The following is an 18,849-nucleotide window of genomic DNA, read 5'->3' on the forward strand; positions in this document are numbered from 1 at the left end:
ATTTGAGACAGAGAAACATTGAGATTGGGGGGCAGGGTGGACACAGCAAGGGCAGAGGGAGGGGGAGAAGCAGACTCCTCGCAGGGCTGGGAACCAGACATGGGGCTCGATCCCAGGACCCCGGGGTCACGACCTGAGCCAAAGGCAGACGCTCAACCACTGAGCCACCAGGGGCCCCTGAGCAGCGAGTCTCTTAGAGGATTGCCGTCTAGACCTCGACCTCGGTGGCTGTGGGCCATTTAGGGCCAGGGAAGCAGGCACTGGGTTGGAGACGGGGCAGACGGCTCCTGCTGCCCCTGAGAACTCCTCTGTAGGGCCCAGCCATTCTGGTCTCCCCGAGCTCTCAGCCCCCAGACAGACAGACGGCACATCCTTCCGTCTCCCTTGTTCCGTGGGACCTCCTGGGGCCTCTGAGGGTGGGCTGGGGCGTCCCCTGTGCGCCCAGGTCGCGGGTGGAAACCACATGGGGGATGCGGGGAGACCTGCAGGTAGGCTTCTGGGGCAGTGGGAGCCTCTTGCTCCATCCGCCCACTCTCAGCTGTCCTGTGGGACCCAGGGCTAAGCGGGGCATCCAGGGTGTTGGAGAAGGAAAAGGCCTCGAGGGGTGCCGATTCCAGGGCGTCTGGGCCCACGAGCCTCGTCTGGCTTCGGGAGCACCAAGGGAGGCTCCATCCTGGAAGTCCCCAGACGGAGACCCGGAGCCAGACCCTGCCCAGTTCTCGTGGCTCATGGGGCCGCCCCAGCAGGGTCTGGGGTCCGCAGGGGCCCTCCTCCCTGTCCAGGCCGGTGAGGGCCTGAGCCTGGGGCCTTTCCTGGGCCCTGGGAGGCAGGGAGGCCGGCAGGGGTGGGAGCAGGTCGTGCCTTGAGCTCCCCCTGCCAGCCCCTCCCCAGGCTCCAGCTTGGGGTCCCGGAGACAGACCCCCTGCAGCCCCCTCACCCCGGCGCCTGTCTCCCCACAGCCCCCTGAGGCCCTCGCGCCGCCACTTCCCGAGGGTCATGCCGCTGTCCAAGCCAGGTAGGCGGGGCTATGCCGAGTCCACCCCCGGGGGAGCGAGGAGCCTGTGCTGCCCTGGACGTGTCCCTACCCCGGGCCTCATCCCTGAGGGGCCCCCGGGATGGCGCGGGCCAGGTTTCCCACCAGCGGGTGCCTCTCCCCTGTCATCCCGCAGTGCCTGCCACCAAGCTCAGCACGCTAGCGCGACCCTGCCCCGGGCCCTGCCACTGCAAGTACGACCTGCTGGTCTACTTCGAGATCTGTGAGCTGGAGGCCAACGGCGAGTGAGTCCCCGTGCCGCTGGGGTCGGGGGTCAGGGGACCCCGAGGGGGGGTGGGGGGTTGGGGTGGGGGCCCGCGGTGGCCCATGCACGTGCGTCCACTGAGCTCCAGGGACTGGACGGCCTCCTCCCCGCCGGAGGGAGGGGCTGCTTTTCCTGCTGGGGTCCGAGGGTTCATCAGGGCGCGGGGGTGTGAGGGGCCCGGGTGGGCGGCCGCGGGGCCTTGCCTCACATGTCCCTCTGTTCCAGTTACATTCCCGCAGTGGTGGACCACCGTGGCGGGATGCCGTGCATGGGGACCTTCCTGCTGCACCAGGTGCGAAGCCCCCCCTGCCCCGCCCACCTCTGCCCCCGACTCTGTGGCCCCCAGGCCATCTGACCGTGTCCTCCCTCCCCCCGGTGCCTGGCAGGGCATCCAGAGACGGATCACCGTGACGCTGCTGCACGAGACGGGCAGCCACATCCGCTGGAAGGAAGTTCGAGAGCTGGTCGTGGGTGAGTGGGCTGGGCTGGGTGGGCGGGAAGCCCCGCTGGTGCACACAGCCCAGGTGGGCCCTGCCACAGACCTGCAGGCAGGAGGCCGAGGGCGCGCCCCTCCACGGCCTGTAGGGGACTCCCCAGTGCTCTCCAGCTTGCAGACCCCTCACGCGGCCTCTTCTTGTGAGGACCTAGACCGGGGCCCCTACTCCAGCGTGGCCTCATCTCAGCCATTCACATCCGCCGAGACCCTGTGTCACCTTCTGAGGCGCTGGGAGTTAGGAACTCAGCACATCCTTTCTTGGCGGGGGAGGTGGCGGGGGCCACAGTCCGGTCACCACGGATCTGAGGTCTCTCCTCCCCGACGTCACGCTCTGAACCCTCTGGTCCACCAGAAACGTTCCTTTGGCTAAGCTGCAAAGAGCCGTCTCCCCAGGTTACAGGCAGGGGCGTGGACAACTGTCCGTCCCTCCCCTGCCCTGGAGCGGATGGATCCCTCCGGAAGCCCTTCCCTGGGCATTTCTGTGGCCAGGAGGGCAGCAGCTTGACAGTGCTGTCCCCAGGGCTCGGAGGAGGGACCCTGGGGGTGCAGGGGCAGGGACGCGACTGGGAGACCCATCATGCTGCGCCCCGAAGTGCGGGGCTGTAGGCAGTGAGCCCCTGGGGGATCTCGGACACACGCTTCTATCTTACACGCCTTGCATCTATCTCCGCACAAAAAGGCTGGAGCGAGCGAGCAAATCCTCATCCTACGTGTCGTGTAGGGCAAGTGTGAACCGGATTTAGGAAAAGATTAAAGCACATCCCCAGCCAGCGCACGGGCCAAATTCGAACGGGAGTGCTTGTCCCGTGTTGGGCAGAGGAGGGGTGCTCCTGAAAGGACGCGGGGAGATGCCAGTGCGACCCCCAGGGCCCCGCTCTGGGCTTCCCAAACCAAACAGACCTCCCAGGGGACGGTCTCTGCCTGACGGGGGCCTCCCGGGCATCACGTTTGGAGCGGGTGGAGCGCCTGGCCGCATCCAACGGGCAGAGAGCCGCTGCTGACACACACGCCCCAGGGGCCAAGGAGGGGTGAGGCTGGCACCTAGGGAGCTTCCTTGCTACAGCTGAGCCCACGGGGCGCCCCACCTCCAGCCATGGGGACATACCCTGGGAGCACTCCCTGGGGAGCCCGCACTTGCCTTCTCCCAGAACCGAGGTGTGGGAAGAAGATTCCAGGAGGTGGGGGCAGGCAGCTCCAGTGAACGTGGACACGGAATCCTGCGGGCCCTGGGCTGTGCCTCGCCTCTGTGCCTGGGGGACGGAAGGCCGGGGCTTCCTTATGGCTTCGTGGAGAAGCTTCCTTGGGGACACAGAGCACTCTGGCAGTTAACACTTCCCGGAAAAAAAAAAAAAAAAAAAAAAAAACATTTCCCAGGCAGGAGAAGATGAGCAAATCCGCCAGCGGGAGCCAGCACCCCGGGGTGGGCGTCACAGGGCTCTGCTGGGGTGTACCCCACAGAGGCGCTTAGGGTACAGATGGTCCCTCCCTCCCTTTCAGTATAAAGACGGAACATTTCTCCCGGGATTTCCTTTCCCAACAAGGGCCTTGTGCGTTCTGGGCTGAGCGGTTGGCGCCTCTTGGTGCGAGAGAGGGAGAGAGAGATTTGTGGCTGAGGAACTAAGGAGCTCAGGTTGCAGGAGGAGCGATGGCACAGTGGTCCTCTGAGTGCCGGGGCCCAGGTGGGCAGCGCCCCGCCACGGCCTCCCCGTCTGGTGCTCACGTGGGCACGTGCAGAGCCGCTTCCCTGACGTGGCCCCACGGTTCCGGAGCCCCGGCTCGGGCAGGGACCCGGCGTCCCCACCCGTGCTCCTGGAGGTGACCGCACTGTGGCCTTTCCCATAGGTCGGATCCGAAACACTCCCGAAACCGATGAGTCCCTGATCGACCCCAACATCTTGTCGCTCAACATCCTCTCCTCCGATTATATCCACCCGGCCCAGGACGACCGGTGAGTCCCCTGGGGGGGCGGTGGGTTCCGTGCCCAGTTCCCCGGAGGCAGGGTCGGGGTGGGGACCCGGGGTGTGTCCTCAGCCTGCCATGCCCACGGCTGACCTGGCTTTGTAAGGTCCAGGATGTGTCCAGCCCCCAGACCCGCGGGCCTTCGTATCTGACGCCTTGGGGCCCGGTGCAGGTTGGGGAGGCTCGTGGCCCTGAATTCAGCCCCTTGGTGTGTTTGTCTGCACGTTGTCCCATCACTGGCTCACGCATTTGTCCAGCCTGTTCATCTGGTCACCTGGTGGAGGGGCCGTGGGAGTTGAGGATGGACGAGCTGGCTTCTGTCCTCAGGGGGTTCTGGGGGGCGGGCGGGGGCGTGGGGGCACCATGGGGTGGTGGGCGGACAAGCAGGCCCGGATTTCCCCGGCCACACTGCTGTGGGTGGTCTGGGCCCCTGGCAGGGGTCCTCGGGCTGGGAGTCCCAGGGGCGGCTCGGGGGTGCACGGGTCAGCGGTTCAGCTCTGGGGTGAAGTGTGCCCTCCGGGCACTGCTTGGCACACGTTCCTTGTCACTGGGCTGTTCCTTTCCAAGCTTGCGGTTAATGGCCGAGACCTGGCAGCCTGGGCGTCCTAGCTCCACCGCACCCGGGGCCGTGGACGGGGTGTGCAGGCCCCCGACACACCGGCCTTGCTGGGGTTTGCCAGGGGTGGGGACGGGATGTGAGGGGTAGCATCTAGGGCCTGACGCGGGCTGGGGGCAGCCCGGAACTGCCGAGCACTGCCCCCTTGGTGGGGACACGGGCTTGGCTGTGTCTGAGATGCTGCTCTCTCGGGGCTTGGGGAAGCGATGAGGGTGTTCCAGGGTCCCGGACGGCTCTCCCAAGGCAGACCTGGCCTGGAGGGAGGAGCCGAGAGCTGGCCCTTGGAGTCTTCACGGGTTCCTGTGGCCGCGTGCACAGGAAAAAAACATCTTTGAGGGCTGGGTGTGCTCGGAGGGGGCCGGGGGGCCCCACACTTGTAGGGAGACCTGGTACCCATAAGGATAAAGGGTCCTCGGGCGTCCCGTCCTGTCCCGTCCTCCTGACCCCGGGGCCCAGATGGAGCCTGGGATGGTCGTGGACGCCCTGGGGAATGGGCTGTAGGGGAAGCATCCCCGGTGTGGGCGGCTGGGGGGCCAGCAGTCAGAGACCGGGGGGGTGGGGGCAGCTGTGACTGGTTCCAGCCCTGCCCAGGAACCTTCCAGAAGAAAGTCCCCTACACTTGAGTCCGGGGGAGGAGGGGTGGCCCTGGGAGGGCCTGTGCCACTGAGTAGGGGTCTTCCGTTGAGTGATCTCAGCATCCCCCTGCCTCTGACCCTGCCTTTGCCCCAGGCATGATTCTTGGGGCCAAAAGGGAGTGGGCGGCAAAAACCCAGGGGGTGGGGGTGAGTGGTTTCCTTCGGGGTCCCCTGCCCTGTGTGCTCTCCCTACGCTAAAGACCATCTCCGAGGCGTCCCTTTGTCCCACCAGCCCTGCTGCTGGGGGAGCCCCCAGGGGCCTCGGCTCGGGGCTAAGTCCCAGGCTGCTTAGGAGGCTCCGGCTGGACCTGGGGTCAGCAGGGCTTGGCTACACGAGTCTCCCCGCCTGGGGCCCCACGGCTGACGGGCCTGTGGGATGTCAGGCTGGCCTCGGGCGGCTCCGGGTCGGTCGGCCTGTGTCTGAGGCCAGGACTGCCCCGTTCCTCCAGGGGTGGAGGAAGGCCCGTCCTGGGGTGGGACCACAGAGCTTGCCCACAGCTGCTCTGGCCTCAGGCGTGGCTCCCGCCCGTGCTGGGACAGCCCCAGGACAGCGCCGAGCCCCCAGCTTTGCCCCAGAAAAATCTGGGGGACCCTCCCCACCTGGTGACCCAGGCAGGTGCTGCTCTGAGGCTTGACTGGCCAAGCCAGCAGCCCCCCCGCCCCCCGAGGACCTGCCTTCCCCACCCCACCCCAGCTGATGTCCTCGGAGCCCGCCCCGCAACGGGCCGCTTGGGTGGGCCCCTCTCCCCCAGAGACGCTGAGGCTCAGAGCCCCCGGGCTTGGCTTGGGCCGAGGGGCGCGGGCTGTCCACACGCTTCGCCACGGCCTCAGCTCCTCCTGCTCCGAGGCCCCGCGCTTCGCGGCCTCCCCAGCTCACAGTGGGCCTGCCGCCGCCGAGGACCGCTTCTCCTCGCGCTGCCCCCCCCGCGCTGCCGCTGCCCCGCTGCCCCGCTGCCCCGCTGCCCTGCCCCGCCGCCCCGCCGCCCCGCCGCCCTCACTAACCTGTAATTGTTTGTGTTTTGCAGGCAGTTTCTTGATTCGGACATGCCTAGGTATCATTTGTGCCCTTGGTTTTATTTTGGCCTTTCTCCCCCAGCCCCACGGCCCTGACATTTAATTTCAGCTTTTTGGATTTCTTCTACTCTCGCTCCCCTTTCCCTCCTGTCTCTCCATCTCCTTTAGTTTTATTTCCTTGGAATACTTTTTTGATTTTCTTTGTTGCTTCCTCTGCCCGCCCCGCCTTCCCTCCTGGCTGAGTCCCCTCCGCCCATACTCTTGATTTTGGCTGCTTTGGTAGTTTCCCGCCCCTCCTAGACGCTGGCTGGCCTCCCGCCCTCCTGCCCCCGAGCCTGGCCGCGCCCCGCGCTGACCCCACCCCCGCCGGAGCGGGAGCAGGTGCCCACTGCATGCAGGCCGGCGGCCAGGCCCCGCTCCCTGCCAGGTGAAAGAGAAAAGAGGGGGCGGGGGACCGTGGGCGACCCAGGACGGGAAGGCAGACGGGAACCAGCCCAGCCAGGGACCTCCACGCTCTGCACCTTCCAACCCTGGGCGTGGGCCCCTCCGCTGGCCGGGCTGGCGGTTCCGGCTGTGCTCCTGGCCTCGGCCGCCACACACCCTTTAGGGAAGTAGGGGGGCCCTTATGCTGTGAAGGGCCCGGTCGGTCTCCGGGCTCAGTCCGGTGGTCCCAGGCCCAGCGCCCCCCGGAGGCATGGCTTTCTGGGCAGGGGACTGCCTCCCCGCCTCGAGTGGGGCCCCTGCCCGTGCCCGTGGGGTGTGGGGTGCAGGGGGCAGTGAGGCCTTGGGTGTGGACGGCCTCAGCGTCCCTAATGGAGACCGTCCGTGAGACTCCAGTCTCTTCTGAGCAGAGGGTCGAGGTCATCTCCTTCGGGGTCGTGTGGATTGTGGTCAGAGCTCCGTGCCGGTGGTCCTGCAGGTCAGCCGTTTGGAAGGATGGAGTGAGCATTCGGAAGGTCCAGCAAGTGTCTGAGCCTTTAGGTTGCGTGGACAGGGACGAGGGTGGGGCTTGCTCCTGTGGAAGGAGCCCCAGCGTGGGGTGGGGGCACAACATGACCTCGGGGTCATGGCTGTGACGTCACCGTCACCGGGAGCGCACCGAGGTTCCTGCTGCTGTGACCCCAAGGGCATGCACGTATGTGCGCCTGTGTGTTGGATGCGGGTTTTCCTGAGGCTGCCGCCCGCCCTCCCCGGGGGCCCTGCCCGGGGTAATGGGTGAAGGGGGCAGCTCCCGCACAGGGCACAGCCACGTGGGCACAGAGCAGGGAGCTGCCTCCGGGCCATGGAGCGGGCTCACGGGGGAGGCCCGGTGGGGAGCTGGGCTGCCCGAGGCCGTCGTCCCCTTGCTCGGGTGCATCCGCTGGACGGGGCCCACGTCAAGGGCTGTTTCCTGGGCAGGTGGACGCCTCCAGGTCCCTCCGTGTGATTGCTTGGGGTGTGGGTGTTCAGGTCTGCGTCTCCACAGCCAGCGCGGTAGGCTCGAGGGTGGCTCGCGGGTCCCCGCCCCCCACCCCCGCACATGCCTCCAGGAGGCTTCGGGGCAAAGCGGGGAAGAGACCCCGTGGCCAGGCGGCGGCGCCAGGGAAGGAACAGGAACCGTTCTTCAGCCCCCAACGCCATGAGGCCCTCACCCCTGCACCCAGGCAGGGGCTTCCCCACGAGGGCTCGCTGGCCCCAGGGGGCTTGGCCTGTACGAGGAGGCCCAGGGTACTGAGGGGAAGGGGGCGGCGGCAGGGAGCCCCCGTGGGGGCCGGCCTGGGCCCTAGAGGACGGTGGGCTGTGGCGCGGGGCGGGTCTGGTCCCAGGTGGGCGGAGTGGGGCGGGGCCCCGGGCGGTGGGGACCCGGGCGGCCCAGCTGTGCCCCGGGGTCAGTGCCCCAGGCTGGCCATGTGCGTGTGGACAGGTGGCAGGGGCTTCTGGAACCTCATTTTCCTTCCCCCTCGGAAAGGGGATAACCCACCCCTGCCCGAAGTTGCTGGGACACAAATGGGATGATTCGTGAAAGGCGCTGGGCGGTCCTGCTTGCACACAGTTGTATGAACGCGCCCATGTGGTCACTGACCCCTTATCTCTCACCCCTGCCACTTACCCTCACCTCATCCCCTCACCCTGTCACTCCCTTACCCCCTCATCCCCTCACCCCTTCATCCCCAAATCTGTCTCACCCCACATCCCTCTTCCTTTCACTGCATCCCCTTTCCCCTTCACCCCTCTGCCCCTCACCCCTCACCCCTCACTACTCTCCCTTCACTCCCGTATCCCCTCATCCCCTAACCCGCATCCCCACCCCTTCATCCTTTTACCCCCTCACCCCTTTACCCCTTATCCCTCACCCCTCACCCCCTTGTCCCCTCACCCCTTCATCCCCAAATCTATCTCCTCACCCTACATCCCTCCTCCCTTCACTGCATCCCCTTATCCCTTCACCCCTCACCCCCTCACTTCTCACCCTTCCTCCCTTATCCCCTCATCCCCTAACCTCCATCTCCACTCCTTCATCCCTTCATTCCCTCACCCCTTTACCGCTTGTCCCCTCACCCCCTCACCCCTTTACCCCCTCACCCCTCACCCCTTCACCCCCTCACCCCTTCATCCCCTCACTACTTACCCTTCACTCCCATATCTCCTCATCCCTTAACCCACATCCCCACCCCTTCATCCCCTCACCCCCTCACCCCTTTACCCCCTCACCCCTCACCCCCTCACCCCTTCATCCCCTCACTACTTACCCTTCACTCCCATATCCCCTCATCCCTTAACCCACATCCCCACCCCTTCATCCCTTCACCCCCTCACCCCTTTACCCCTCACCTCTTTACCTCACCCCTTATCCCCTCACCCCCTCACCCCTCACCCCCTCATCCCCTCACTACTCTCCCTTCACTCCCGTATCCCCTCATCCCCTAACCTGCATCCCCACCCCTTCATCCCTTCACCCCTTATCCCCTCACCCCCTCAGTCCCGTAACCTCACTTCTCCATCCCTTCTGGTCTGAGGACTCTGTTGCTGCACAGTGGGGGACACCGCAGAGCCGTGCACGTGTGGGCATCGGTGCAGGATCATCCCCGAGGCCAGGGTGCAAGCCCATCCCCCTGCTCTTAGCTGTGGGGTCCTGCTGAGCACGAGGTTTAATTTTCAGATTCTCAATGAATCCGTTTGCATCAGGAGGCCCAGCCTGCCTGCCCCCGACACTTGTCACAAGGGCTGGGGACCAGTCACAGCACAGTTGCCTAAATGTGCGTTTTGAGGCCGTGTGCGGTCGGTGTGCCAGAGTCGCATGTGGAACGACCGGGCAGTGCCCTCCACTCACCCCCACCCTGGCCGCCGGCTGAGACCAGCACCCGCCCCACCTGAGCTCTGCGGGGACATGCGCGGGTGCTAAGCCCATTAGGTTAGGCCGGGCAGACGTGGTGGCTCCCGCGGAACAATGTGAGGGGACACGAACCCCCCTGTTCTGGCCGGTGGGGCCCTGAAGCTTTCTGAGCAAGAATCAGTATGGAAAAAACATTTACGGCCTATGATGTTTTTTTCCTTTGCCAACAAAACCTTTTAAGCGTGTTTTCAGTTTTCCCCAAGTGGGTCCTCACTTGTCAGATAGAGCTCCGTGCCCCGAAGCGGAGTCGGGGTCCTGCTCCTGGGCCCCCGCTACCCGACCCTTGTGGCTGGAGGGGGAGTCAGCACAGAGGCCTCCCAGCGGGTCGGAGGCAAGACGTTGGAGGTGGCACAGGGGAGGGCTGCCTGGGCTGGGCCCCAGGCCCCGCAGTCGGCTGCGGGAGGAATCGTGCGGGAGGGTGTTGTCCTTCCCGACAGAGGGTCCGGCAGGAACCCCGAGGCTCTGCCGTGGGCGCAGCCATGCCCTGCCTGCCGCAGCCGGTCCCGGGGAAGGGCCGAGCACCGGGAGCTGTGCGCAGGGCGTCGTTGGACGAGGGACACTCGGGGCCTGGCCTGACGGGGCCTGGACCTGAAGGGTCCGCGGGATGGGGGCGGCCCAGAGCATGGTGAGCGCCAGGGCGAGCTCAGGCCATCCGCTCACCAGGTGGCCCCACCCCAGTGTCTACCCCAGTGCGTCTGGGGTGGGGCCTGAGGATCTGCTCTGCGAGCAACGTGGTGCTCCCGAGTGGCGCTGCTGCTTCGGGTCCAGGGACCCCATGCACGCCCCCCCAGAGTCGTATCTAAGGGACGGGCTGCGTGGGGCCGGAGGGGGTGCTGTGGGGAGTGGGGCTCCCTTCCCGGGAGATCTGGACAGTCCTGTCCCTGCTCACACGTGGGCTTCCTGGCCCTGCACCCCTGGCTCTGGCTCTGGGTGGCCATGGGGCAGCAAGCAGTGGTCCCTGCTATGTCCTGTGGGCTCAGCACTGCCCGTGGCTGTGTAGGTCCTACGTGGGGGGCTGCCACTCGCCACCCCTCCCCACCCCAAGCACACCCACTGTCATCAGTGAGCCCTCTGTCTCTGCAGAGGCTTCAGGGGCTCAGGAGTGTTGTTGAGGGTGGGGCTCCCAGCCTGACCCCCATGACCGTGTGTGCCGTGGGGGGCTGTAGGCCAAGGGCCGTTCTGCAGGAGCAGCCCGGGGCTGGGGGCAGACCTGTGGTTTGGCACAGCCTGTGGGCGGCATCGCGGCTGTGCCAGGTCAGACCCCGGCCCCCTCGGCACCTGGGGAACGGTGCAGTGAGAGGCGCCATCCTGGGCTGTGGACACGGGCCCGAGAGGGGCCCCACCCACCACCCTACCCCACCTCACACATGAGACCCACAGGTTCTGGTTGTCGGACAGATTCTGGGTCCCTGGGGTCTCATCAGGGCAAAGCCACGTCCCAGCTTGGCTGAGGGCCTCTTGGCCGAGAGCATCTCCAGGGGCCCTGGGGGAGTGAGCCTCGTGGACAGGTGGGCCCCTTTCTCACGGCCCCCGCCAGTTCGGCACAGCCCATCAGTCCTGGGCGAGGCCCCTGGCTGAGCCCTGGGTTTTGGGGTGGCCTGACTGGGCCGAGCGCTGGGAGGGCCCGTCCTTCCTGAAGGATGCAGAGTGCACCCTGATATAGGGGAGCCCCTCTGGTCCCCCGTCATGGCACCAAGGTGTGGGGGCAGCTGGCTCCACACACCCAGGGCACTGGTGGGATCCGTAGTGACATCTGAGGCAGGAGAACAGAGGGGACAAGCTGGAGGGTTTGGGGCTGGCTGGCCCACTAGGCTAGGGCCCTCAGGCTAGCCTTCCCCCACGTGTCATCGGGGCCTCTCGGCGGCGAGCACCAGTCATGAGAATAGTGACCCTGGGCCCTGGCCTCAGCAGCTCTACTAGCCCCTTCACCTCGCAGGACACCTCCGAGAGGCAGGGACGGTGACTGCCAGTGGTTTGTCCAGGAGCAGGGTACAGAGATGTCTGGTGACAGCCCGAGCTCACGCGGCTGCGCAGCTGCCCTCGTCCAGCCCAGGCGGCAGTGGGCCTCTGGCTGTGCCTGCGGGCCTGGCCCCAGGACCTGGGGCACTTGGGAGCCCCCGGGGACGGAGGGCGTCCCTCTAGGTCTCAGTCACGGGTCCAGGGGACCCGCCCGGTCCTGCTGGAGATGGACCCAAAGCTCTGGCCGCAGACGCGGGGTTCGGGGGTCGGAGAGGGCCCCAGGAGCCGTCCGGGCGGCCGGCGGGCACGGCGCGCACCCCCGCTCACTGTCGTTAGCTTGTTCCCGGCCGTGTGACGGTGCTGTTCTGACATGTCCATCTCTTCTGTGTGTACGTGTGTGTCCTGGCTGCTTCCACCTTTAGCGTTTCATTCGGAAATGACACTAGGTACAGCTCACTTTTCTCTTCCGCACTTGCTTGGTCTGTCCTCTTCTGCTTTCCAACTTCCTTTCTCCCTCGCCGTCTCCCGCGCTCTCTGTTGGTTCTCTGGTCACCCCGCTGTCCTCACGGCCCTTCCTCCGGATCTGTCCTTGGTGACGTGTACGTGACCGCGGCCCCACCCCATCCCGCTGCTTCACCCTGCGCCCCTGCAGCGTGCCCTGGAGGGCCAGGAGGCCGGGTGCGCTCTGCGCCGCTCCTCCTGGCCGCCCCCCACCCCCGGATGGGGCCTGGCCGCGCCGGGCGTGCGCCGCTGCCCGCAGTGTGTTCACGTGTTCCTCAGCCTCGTCCTTGAGGATGCTTGGATGGAAACGGGGCGCGGCTGGGTGCAGCGCGGTGCCGCCCAGGACTCGCAGGGTGGCCACCCTTTGGAGGGAGGCAAATTCCCACCTCAGACAGGATCCTCACACGTGCACCCAGGCCCAGCAAGAGTCTAGGGGCTCTGGCTTCGGGTGCTTGAACACAGGAAGGGTCCTGTGCTGCGAAACCTGCTCTGGAGCCGAGGCCACGGAAGCCCCTCGGATCCTGGGCTCCTAGGGACGGCCTCGGCCGCCCTTGGAGGGATTCTGGGCCCCTGGCTTCTGCTCTGCCCACTTTCTTCCCGAGGTAGACACGGGGACACGGGGACATGGAGAAGAGCCTGGCCGCAGTGGGCGGGGGCGAGGCCGTCTGCACGGGCCACCCCGGCTTCCACTCCAAGCATCCTCCCCCAGGGGAGGAGATGGGCCACAGAGGCTTTTGGCAAACCAGGCGGGTTGGCCCCTCCTTGCTCGTGTAGGGCAGGAGGGGGCGGTCCCCGTTCCGCCCTCTCCCCATCTCTCACCCCTCCATCGGCCTCCACCTCCTCCACCCTCCCGCCCTGTCCTCCCCCTTGTTGCCCCCCTTGTTGCCACGTCCCAGCCCGCTTGCCTCCCTCCCTTCCTCCCTCCCCGCCCCCCTCTGCCCCTGCCCCCCATTCCTGCCTCAGCGCCAGCGCTGTGGGCCGCCCCGCCCGTCCAGGCGCAGGGACCCCCCCACGCCACCCGATGAAGGACGAGCCCGGTCTCCTCCCCACCGCCGCCGGGCAGCTCGCCCTTCGGTGGCCAGTCTGCATGTCCCCAGCCCACAAGCACGGCCTGCACGCTGCCATGTTTTACCTTCTCTCTGCTTCCTTCCAGGACCTTCTACCAATTCGAGGCTGCGTGGGACAGCTCCATGCACAACTCTCTCCTGCTCAACCGGGTCACCCCGTACCGAGAGAAGATCTACATGACTCTCTCAGCTTACATTGAGGTGAGAAATCCCCAAGGAGGCCGACCCCACGCCCATGACGCTTGCTGAGGGGCAGTGAGGGCGCTCGGAGGCCCTGGACGGCCCCGGGGGACCCTACAGTCTGCTCGCAGGACTGGTCAGGTCTTGTTGAACTCCGTGCACTCTGTGGCATGGCTCACAGTGACCCCCTCCCGCTACCTTCCGTGTGTGGCTTTGCCCTCGGGGTGGCAGGATGGCTGCAAGTGCACCCCCCAAAGATGGTTAGAAGGGGGTCTGGGGCCCGGGTGCTGGGGTGCTTCTGTGCCTGAGCCCCGCCTGCCCCCCGCCGCAGATGGAGAACTGCACCCAGCCGGCCGTCATCACCAAGGACTTCTGCATGGTCTTCTACTCTCGGGACGCCAAGCTGCCCGCTTCCCGCTCCATCCGCAACCTGTTTGGCAGCGGGAGCCTCCGGGCCTCAGAGAGGTGAGCCTGCGGGTGGGGGTGGGGGTGCCACCCGGGGCGCGGCTGGGGCGCCTCCAAGAGGTGAGCCTACCGCGGTGGGGCGTGCCCAGGAGAGGCTCCCGTGATAGCTGCTGCAGGCCGGCCACCATCCCAGCCCGTCCCCTGCACCCAGGTCCCTGTCGTTCACCCCTGATGCTGGGGTCAGTGGAGGCCGCGGGGCACGGGTGGCACGCTGAGGGGCGTGAGAGGCCGAGTCCACCTGCAGCCACGGTGGACAAGGCCTGGGGCTCTCCTGTGGGTGGTCTTGGGGCCCCCACTCCGCCGCCATGCCCGGACACCGCCCCCCAGGGATCTCAGGGATCATGCCATCAGGACCGGGGGTGGGATGCGACAAGGACACTCTGACAGAGCGCCCTGCCCCTTGGAGGTTGGCAGCACCTAAGGCTGTAGAACATCAGGCCCAGGACTGGCCGGACTGCCCTTCTTGCCCTCCCACGGGTCCCTGCATTCCTTGGGGGGGAGCGGGGGAGTGAGGAGGGGGCTTTGCCGCAGGCGCAGAGACTGCCATGGGTGCCAGGCACCTGTGCTCACCTTCAGCGAGTCTCCCCACGCTGTCTCGGGGGCTCAGAGAGCAGGACACTCAGGGTGCAGCCAGGAGGGCAGAGTATGGGGCTCAGATGTATGGCCTGGGGCTGGCTATAGCCGGGACATCAGGGGCCTCCTGGTGAGCAGGGACACTGCCTGCCGGTGGGCCACCTCCACGGTGGAGGGTGGTGTGCCCTCGGTGGAAGGGGCCTGGAGAGGTCTGGGATGGGGACCGTCATTCGGGGCTGCAGCTTGTGCCCCCAGTGCCCCAGCCGCCCCGCGCAAGGCCACCCAGCACGGCCCTGCAGTGGGGCTTGTGTCTCACGTGCACCTGCTGGGCCCTTGCTGGGCGCGGGGTCAACCCTGCCTCCTCTGCTCCCTGCAGCAACCGCGTGACGGGCGTGTACGAGCTCAGCCTGTGCCATGTGGCCGACGCCGGCAGCCCAGGTAGGCCTCTGCCCGGCTCCCTCCACTGCGGGGGGGGGCACCCCGTCAGGAGCAGGGAGCCAGGGTCCCCTGGGGTCACACGGGTCGCCTCAGCTCAGCTGCCGTTTCGGGGGCACCTCCCTTCTGATACTCAAGTGCTCGCCTTTGGACTTTGAGAGGCTGGAAGACCATGAGGGGAGAGGCCACGCTGGGGGCGGCCGCAGGGGCCGCGGTGCCGGTCACTCCCTGTGGGCGAGGTGCTCCCCGGGGGGCCGGCCTCCCTCGGGGCGAGTCCCCACCTGGACGGAGCCCAAGGCCCGGAGCCGGCGGGGATGTGGTCACACCAGGGCGCCCTTTCCAGGGATGCAGCGGCGGCGGCGGCGCGTGCTGGATACATCCGTGGCCTACGTGCGGGGCGAGGAGAACCTGGCGGGCTGGAGGCCGCGGAGTGACAGCCTCATCTTGGACCACCAGTGGGAGCTGGAGAAGCTGAGTCTCCTGCAGGAGGTGAGCATGCGCAGCGGGCAGGACGCTCAGGCCGCGTGTCCCTCTGAGGGCCGTGTCCCTCCGCTCGCCACATCCCCCTAAGCTCACCTCCAGTTCCTCTCCTCTCGCCCCATCCCTCCCTACGCTCACCCAGGTCCTCTCCTCTCGCCCCACATCCCCCTCCGCTCACTGCATCCCCCTCCATTCCCCACCCCCTACCGTCCCTCCATCCCCTGCACCCCATCCCTCTACTGGCCGCCAGCACGGACCCTGGGGCCGCAGATGTGAGACCGAGAACAGCGCGCTCTGCCTTGAAGGGCAGCCGGGGTCTCGCCACATCCCATCAGCACAGGGCCCGAGGGAACGGTGGGCTCTCCGGCCAGGCGCCCCCGGGGTGCAGCGGCCGAGCCGGGCTCTGGCTCTCATGCAGGTTGAGAAGACCAGACACTACCTTCTGCTGCGGGAGAAGCTGGAGACCACCCAGCGGCCCGGCCCCGAGGCGCCGTCCCCCGCCTCCAGCGAGGACTTGGGGTCCCACGGCTCCTCCAGCCCCTCATCCCCGCTCTCAGCCGAGGGCCGCCCGTCGCCTCTGGAGACTCCCAATGAGAGGCAGCGGGAGCTGGCTGTCAAGGTAGCTCAGCACCACCCTGACCCCGACCCCGACCCCGACCCCTCCAGGGCTCCGGGGACTCGGTCTTGTCCTATCAGAGCAGGAGTGGGGAGGACAAGGGGTCCCTAGAGGCCCCTGGGCAGCCTTTTACAGCTTCCTCCCTGGAGCAGGGACCTGCTACCTTGAATACCTGTACTGAGGGGGGAGCTCACCACCTCCATCCAGAGCTGGCTCTTTCTGCATCTTGGGACAATGCCACCCAGCCCCCCATCTTTGCCCAAGGCCCAGGGCCCACTCCCAGAGACTCCCCTGGCTCGCCATCACCTTGGAGGATGGAGGAGCTGAGCTGCGGTGCCCGGGCCCTCCAGGGGCCAGGCCTGTGGCAGGTCCGGGCACCTCCTGACTGGACATTTGCTCTCGTTGCAGTGCTTACGCCTCCTCACGCACACGTTCAACCGAGAGTACACCCACAGCCACGTCTGCATCAGTGCCAGCGAGAGCAAGGTGGGCAGAGAGGGGCTGCCCACCGGGCTGTTGTCACCAAGGGAAATTCCACCGCTATCCGGGGAAGGAAATAAGGGTTTTCTTAGAAACATACTCTCGCGGCCTAAAGGAGCACCTCGTGTCTGAGGGCTGGTGTGCGTGTGGGGTCCGTGGGGCGCAGGCCCACTCAGTACTGTCCCTGCCCCCCAGACCTGCCCACACGCAGCTCCCTCTGTCCCCGGCTGCTCAGGCCCCATCCCCGTGGCCGTCCTTCTCCGGGGGGGCTGGGCCTGGGCTGCCCCTGCCCCCCCCCAGTCAGAGGCTGCACATTGGCAGAGCCTAACCCGACCTCACTGGGGTCCTTGCTCGCTCTCGGGGGCCCAGCGGTCACGGATCCCTCCTGAGGCAGCACAGAGCCTGCAGCCCAGGGGAGGGCAGGCCAGGGGGCGAGTAGGGGCTGGGCGAGGTTCGGGCGAGGCTGGGCAGAGGGTCTGGCCTGCTGTTGGGAGGGCAGGGGGCCCTGGTGGGGGTACAGTGTGAGCAGAGGTGCAAGAGGCAGCCGCCGCGGGGGGGTCCCCACCCTGTACGCCCCCCAAAGGCTCGCTCTCCTTCACAGCTCTCCGAGATGTCTGTCACCCTGCTTCGGGACCCATCCATGTCCCCGCTGGGGGCAGCCACCCTCACCCCCTCCTCCACCTGCCCCTCTCTGGTCGAAGGGCGGTACGGAGCCACTGAGCTGAGGTGAGTGAGCGCCCGGCTGCCGGAGAAGTTTCCAGGGCCGCAAACTGCCAGATGACAGTGGCCGTGACTGAGGCGCAGAACACGGGGTGGGGCGGGAGGAGGCACGAGTGAGCAGGGGAGGGGTCCACGGCTGGCACGGCGCCCGGCTGGCGTCCAGGAGGCTGAGTCTCCAGGGTGCTTGTTTTCTGCTGAAGCATTAACGTAAAGCACAGTGAGGACTAGGACGAGGAATGGGTCAGAAGAGCACAAACCAAGCCGCCCTCGTCCCGGGGAGGTGCTCACCCCGTACTCAGTAGGGGAGCGGCGGCAGGTGGAGCCGAGAGACCCGCTGCTGTGCACGGGGACTGCCCTATTTATTCATGAGAGACAGAGAGAGAGGCAGAGACACAGGCAGAGGGAGAGGCAGGCTCCCTGCAGGGGACTCGATCCCAGGACCCTGGGGTCACACCCTGGGCCGAAGGTGGGCGCTCCACCCCTGACCCACCTAGACCTCCCTGATCCCTTAGATTTTAAATCTGCACGTGCCCACGTTTTGTTCATAAGACAAAAAGGCGTCAAGCCCTGTGGGCCTCACCTGAGACGGCCTCTCTGGCTGTCGTCACCCTGTTGGGGCTCAGCAGGCGCCAGGGCCAGCAGCGGGTCCGTGCAGGGAGACGTGTGACAGCCCCCGTGCAGCTGGGGGGCCCCTTTCCCAAGGGGGGCGGCTGGAGGCGCCGCAGGAGCCCCGTGGTGGATGTTGTGCAGCAGGCCCTGTGGCCAGTGCGGGACCCTCCCCAGGGTGCGGCCGGGCAGCCCCTGAGAAGTGCCCGCGGCCTCCCTGAGGGGGTGATGCTGGCAACAGGAGGGAGCCCCAGCCCAGACAGTCGCCGCTCCGGCCCCGCCAGGAATCCCCTCACCCGAACGCAGAAGCTCGGCTTTTCTTTCCAGGACCCCCCAGCCCTGCTCCCGACCCGCCAGCCCAGAGCCTGAGCCTGTGCCAGAGGCAGATTCCAAGAAGCTTCCCTCCCCTGCTCGGGCTGCGGAGGCCGATAAAGAGCCCCAGCGCCTGCTGGTTCCCGACATCCAGGAGATCCGGGTCAGGTGTGTGGGGGCCCTGCCCCAAACGGGGGTGCTTCTGCAGCAGCACCCAGCCAGCTCTGTCCCCAACCCAGGGTCGGCCACCCCTGACCTAGGGCGTCAGGCGGGAGGCAGAGAACCAGCGGACGGCACAGGGGAGGGTGGGCCAGGGCCAGGCCTGCCTGGCCCTCGCTGCCACGAGAAAGCCCCAGTCTGCAGGTTACGGTCGCATGACCCAGAGTGACTGCATTTTCTTAGTTTCTCCATTTTACAGCTGGGGAAACTGAGTCCCAGCAATGGTGGTTCTGGTCTCCGGCCTCCCAGGTTGGGGCTCTGTCGGGTACCTCGTAGCACCCGGGGCCTGGCTGCGCTCAGAGGCCCGTTTTCTGACCTTCCTGCGGCGGGCACCGCCAGGGGCCCGGGGAGGGGGCGGGGGGCCCATGTTGAGCACTGCCCCTGCGCCCCGATGCGGAGCGCGTGAGCCAGACGCTGTCCCCGCCCCGCAGCCCCATCGTGTCTAAGAAGGGCTACCTGCACTTCCTGGAGCCGCACACGGCCGGCTGGGCCAAGCGCTTCGTGGTGGTACGGCGGCCCTACGCCTACCTGTACAACAGCGACAAGGACTCCGTGGAGAGGTTCGTGCTCAACCTGTCCACCGCCCAGGTGGAGTACAGCGAGGACCAGCAGGCCATGCTCAAGGTACCGCCGGCCGGCCTGGGCGGAGGTGGGAGGCAGCGGGCCCCGTGTTCTCCGTGTCCCCCGGCTTGGCCCTGGCTCCCGGCGCTGGAGGCTGCAGTGCCCGCCAGCTGATTCTTGATGCCCTGCAGTGGGGCTGGGGGCACGACCTCCACCTGCCGCCCACACCTGCCCCAGCAAGGGCTCGGGCCTAGCGGAGAGGCCGGGCAGGGTCGCGGGGGAAG

General features: G+C 67.0%; 1 protein-coding gene across 30 annotated transcripts in view; it reads left to right on the forward strand.

The window, feature by feature from the left end:
• Window positions 1–18,849, forward strand: part of KIF1A (kinesin family member 1A) — an 88,140-nt gene that overhangs the window by 65,226 nt on the left and 4,065 nt on the right. For 10 of the 30 annotated variants that reach the window (XM_072718949.1, XM_072718961.1, XM_072718954.1 and 7 more), the window contains 14 exons: window positions 960–1,015; window positions 1,170–1,278; window positions 1,524–1,590; window positions 1,685–1,769; window positions 3,637–3,742; window positions 13,005–13,119; window positions 13,430–13,563; window positions 14,513–14,574; window positions 14,915–15,060; window positions 15,470–15,670; window positions 16,076–16,153; window positions 16,749–16,873; window positions 17,801–17,953; window positions 18,436–18,628. In XM_072718949.1, the coding sequence (XP_072575050.1) occupies window positions 960–1,015; window positions 1,170–1,278; window positions 1,524–1,590; window positions 1,685–1,769; window positions 3,637–3,742; window positions 13,005–13,119; window positions 13,430–13,563; window positions 14,513–14,574; window positions 14,915–15,060; window positions 15,470–15,670; window positions 16,076–16,153; window positions 16,749–16,873; window positions 17,801–17,953; window positions 18,436–18,628 (1,630 nt within the window). Of the gene's footprint in view, window positions 1–959; window positions 1,016–1,169; window positions 1,279–1,523; window positions 1,591–1,684; window positions 1,770–3,636; window positions 3,743–6,029; window positions 6,057–11,772; window positions 11,797–13,004; window positions 13,120–13,429; window positions 13,564–14,512; window positions 14,575–14,914; window positions 15,061–15,469; window positions 15,671–16,075; window positions 16,154–16,748; window positions 16,874–17,800; window positions 17,954–18,435; window positions 18,629–18,849 lie in introns of all 30 variants that reach the window. The other 20 variants (XM_072718945.1, XM_072718958.1, XM_072718950.1 and 17 more) reach the window with 3 other exon arrangements.

Source organism: Vulpes vulpes, chromosome 9 (assembly GCF_048418805.1).
Source record: "Vulpes vulpes isolate BD-2025 chromosome 9, VulVul3, whole genome shotgun sequence".
NCBI classification, from domain to species: domain Eukaryota; kingdom Metazoa; phylum Chordata; class Mammalia; order Carnivora; family Canidae; genus Vulpes; species Vulpes vulpes.